The sequence below is a fragment of the Ceratina calcarata genome, unplaced genomic scaffold (genome assembly GCF_001652005.2).
Source record: "Ceratina calcarata isolate Rehan_Ccalc_2016 unplaced genomic scaffold, ASM165200v1 scaffold346, whole genome shotgun sequence".
NCBI lineage: Eukaryota > Metazoa > Arthropoda > Insecta > Hymenoptera > Apidae > Ceratina > Ceratina calcarata.
This window is the reverse complement of record NW_017157489.1, coordinates 2,797-6,682: the sequence shown is the minus strand read 5'-3', so window position 1 is coordinate 6,682 and position 3,886 is coordinate 2,797. Positions and strand designations below refer to the sequence as shown.

The following is a 3,886-nucleotide window of genomic DNA, read 5'->3' as shown; positions in this document are numbered from 1 at the left end:
TTAACAATATGTTATAATAAATGCTTAGGAAGTTACTTTTAATCAAATCAGTAAACAATTGTTTGTTACAAATAATTTTTACCTCATCAGATTTAGATTAATTTTTTATAAATATTTAATAAAACGTAAAATTGCAGAACAATGCGTGACACCGAACCAAGAGACAAGCGTATGCGTTAGCATTCGCAATTGTCAACCCTTATTGACGATACTTCAAAACGAGGGGTTGGCAGCTGCCGACTATCTCAGACAATTCTTATGCAACTACAACTACCAAGACAACGAGGCGATGGTCTGCTGTCCAGGATACTCGGATAGGGGTGGCAGAAACGCGGGGCAGAATGATTACGGACCTCTGCTTCCACCGGACTGCGGATTTAGCAACATCACCCACACCAAAGTGGTCGGTGGAGTACCAGCCGTCCTTGGTACGCATTTCTGCTATTAAAAACTCCGTCATATAATTCGATCATTTAATTTAAAAAATAGAAATTCATCAAACATTCCGATGTTTATATTCAATTTTTCTATAAGTGCACAAGCTATGAATCTTCTTGATATAATCGTAGGCGCATGGCCTTGGATCACTGCGTTGGGCTATCAGAGTAGAAAAGACCCGTCGCAGACACTGTGGCTCTGCGGTGGTTCTCTTATATCACGCAGACACATTTTGACCGCCGCGCATTGCATACGTGATAATTTGTTCGTGGTTCGCATCGGAGACTTGAATTTGTACCGAGACGACGATGGCGCACGTCCTGTTCAAGTGGAAATCGAAACTAAGATCGTGCATCCTGGATACAATCCTAAGCAATTCGTCAACGACATCGCTGTTCTTAGACTGGCGCAGGACGTTCCATTTTCAGGTAAGTTTCATACGAATTACAGGAATACATAGAATTTTATTACTCAACTTTTTATTTGCAGACTATGTTTATCCGATCTGCCTGCCCGTGAGCGATGCACTTCGAACCAAAGACTTTGTACGGACGTATCCGTTCATAGCGGGATGGGGATCACTTGGATTCAGTAAATATAATAATTTTTATTGTACATACAATTACCTACTTGATTGCAATTTTTAATTTGTTTTCCTCGCGTGTTTTAGGGGCAGCGCCTAGTGACGTCTTAAGAGAGGTGCAGGTGCCGGTGGTAACCAATGCGGCTTGTAAACAGGCTTATTCCGCGATAAAAGCAGCTATAATTGACAATCGTGTATTATGCGCCGGATACCAACGTGGTGGGAAGGACGCTTGTCAGGTATTCAAATGAAACCTTTTGTATGTAATTAGATACAGGAGTTATAATACTCGATGGATCTTTTTTTCTACATCGAGACGTTATAATCCATCCAGGAAGTAGAAGCACCAGAAAAGACAAAGATTCAGGGGCAAAGAATACCTGAGTGAAAAAATTTACAATTACCGATGTTAATTAATGATTAGCAGATGTGCGGCAACTGTTAATATTACGTGTTTCAAACATGTGAAGTTACTGTTGTCGCGTCGTTAATTGTTCTGTGTATTTCTTATTTTAAATTTTCTTTTCTTTTGCTATCTAGACTCGCTGAACGGATTATAGAATTACTGATATATTTTTTGTATAAACGTTTTGCCATTAAAAATTATTATTACTTCTTTCGAGTGTTAAACATGTTTTTAATATTTTTATAGGGCGACAGTGGAGGACCGTTGATGCTACCGCAAAAGTTTACCTTCTACCAAATAGGAGTGGTGTCCTATGGACACAACTGTGCCGAAGCCGGATACCCTGGCATCTACACCAGAGTCACGGATTTCCTCGACTTTATTCTCTCGGCGATGAAATAAACCGATTACGTGAACGCACGTTTTCCCACGCGTTGCGCGGAAAACTGAAATTCTAGTTTCATTATTATCTAGATAATAGCCACCTCTAATGTTTCTATTGTCTACGATCACGAAATACCGCTTAAAACTTTGTACACGCTACTAATTTCTTTATGGAACGTAATATAAATGTTTAATGACCGTGTGATATTATTTTTGTAATGATCCTCGAAAAATATTACTAGCGTAGTCTTAAGAAAATGTTTATACATGTATGTACGGACATATATTCTGTCCAGAACGCAGAAAAGTTTCAGTGGTTCGTTTCCTAGAACCTAGAAAGTGTCCCACAGTGACCATACTAAAGGTAAGATGGAATTTTGCATTGAGAAGCGCAGATGAAATGTGATTACAATTTGTCGTATTTATTCGAATAGATTAATATGTTCGTTAATTACTCTCCTGTGTCTTTATTTATAACTTACCTGCGAACCTTTCGAACTAGATATAAAAAACAATTATTATATATGTGAAAATTAATTAATAATTAGAAATAAAAACTGAAATACAAGAAATTCGTATATCTTTTCTCATTTCAGAAGAGAAAAATGAAATCCAGCGTATTTTTTACGTGTCTGATGTTAATCAGTTCCCTAACGTTAGCAATATCTCAAGGTTCGTACGCCTCTTATGATCTCTGAATAATTCATCAAATAAAAAGAATTGCAGAATGCATGACACCGACTCAAGTGGCAGGGACGTGTATCGAAATTGAAAAGTGCCAGCCTGTGCTACAATTGCTGCGAAGAGAAGGCAAAAAAGCAGTTGATTTCGTAAGGAAATTCATCTGCCATATGGAGGGCATGACTCACCCCGTTTGTTGCCCAGTCAAACCGGGAAAGACGATGAGACAAAACGTGTACGGACCTCTCTTTCCACCCCAGTGCGGTTACAGCTATGTCTCCCACCCGAAGATAGACGGTGGCACGAGAGCAAAACTCAGTATGTCTCATCACAGACTTCGTTTCTTGATTAAGCGATTAATTCATTACACCCAACAAAATTTGATCTCAGACGCATGGCCCTGGATGGCTGCACTGGGATATAAAGCAACTCCAACTTCCGAAGTGACATGGAATTGTAGTGGTTCTCTTATATCAGCCAGACACGTTTTAACCGCTTTTCATTGCCTGATCTACCTTAATCTGTACGTTATACGTCTCGGGGATTTAAACTTGGTGCGTGACGACGACGGGGCACATCCAATTGACGTTGGATTCGACAAAATGATCATTGATCCTAAATTAAAATATCAGGGAATCTTGTCCACGAATGATATCGCTATCATCCGACTTGACCGTGAGATACAATTCACGTGTAAGCTTGATGGTCCATAAGATATTTAAATAATAATTCCCAGTTCTTTTATAATTAGAATATTTTTAGATAACATACATCCTATTTGCCTCCCGGTGGGAAGAATTCGGCATCTAGACTTCGTGAACACTCATCCATTCCTCGCGGGATGGGGACGTCTGGGCTGGGGTGAGTGCTGATCAATTATATTAGATATTTCATTTTACCTGATATTTGTTTAACGCAGAGGAACCAACCAGCGATGTTCTCATGGAAGTACAAGTACCAGTAACCACCACCGAGGCTTGCGCAAAGGCTTACGAATATATGACGAATAATAAAAATTATGAATCAGTGATATGTACAGGTTCAAAAGATGGAAAAGATGCTTGCAAAGTAATTAAATCATCTCCGATCACCAATGTCGATGATTACGTTTTGATGTTTCCATACTTTTATTTCAGGGTGATAGTGGTGGACCAGTAATGTTACCGATAAATGGATCGTACTATGTGATCGGAGTAATAAGTAGTGGTGAAGGATGCGGTTTCGGACCCCCTGCACTCAATATTAGGGTCACGTCCTATCTTAAATTTATCACATCGAATCTACAATAAAGCAATGTGATCGTGTGTTAAATTTTGTAGATTATTCAAGAATATTTGGAAAATATAGTACACATTCAATAAATATATCTTCTCATTTTTAGTATCCATAAAATA

At 38.8% G+C, this 3,886-nt stretch overlaps 2 protein-coding genes across 3 annotated transcripts in view; both read left to right on the top strand.

Annotated features, from left to right (window-relative positions):
* Positions 1-2,010, top strand: part of LOC108625111 (venom serine protease Bi-VSP-like) — a 4,748-nt gene extending 2,738 nt beyond the window's left edge. Inside the window, exons 3-7 of the mRNA XM_018024861.2 lie at positions 138-428; positions 570-866; positions 928-1,029; positions 1,109-1,260; positions 1,674-2,010. Of these exons, the coding sequence (XP_017880350.1) occupies positions 138-428; positions 570-866; positions 928-1,029; positions 1,109-1,260; positions 1,674-1,829 (998 nt within the window). The 3' untranslated portion in view covers positions 1,830-2,010. The remainder of the gene's footprint in view (positions 1-137; positions 429-569; positions 867-927; positions 1,030-1,108; positions 1,261-1,673) is intronic.
* A 344-nt stretch (positions 2,011-2,354) lies between these two features.
* On the top strand, positions 2,355-3,788 carry LOC108625110 (venom protease-like). Of its 2 annotated transcripts, XM_018024859.2 has the most exons (6): positions 2,355-2,483; positions 2,538-2,810; positions 2,883-3,185; positions 3,255-3,353; positions 3,412-3,560; positions 3,629-3,788. In XM_018024859.2, exons 1-6 carry the CDS (start codon positions 2,417-2,419, stop codon positions 3,779-3,781), a joined length of 1,044 nt encoding a protein of 347 aa, XP_017880348.2. In that variant the 5' UTR covers positions 2,355-2,416; the 3' UTR covers positions 3,782-3,788. The 2 variants fall into 2 exon arrangements, with proteins under 2 accessions (XP_017880348.2, XP_026669417.1); XM_026813616.1 differs by having other exon boundaries at positions 2,538-3,185; positions 3,412-3,744.
* Positions 3,789-3,886: the final 98 nt, after the last annotated feature.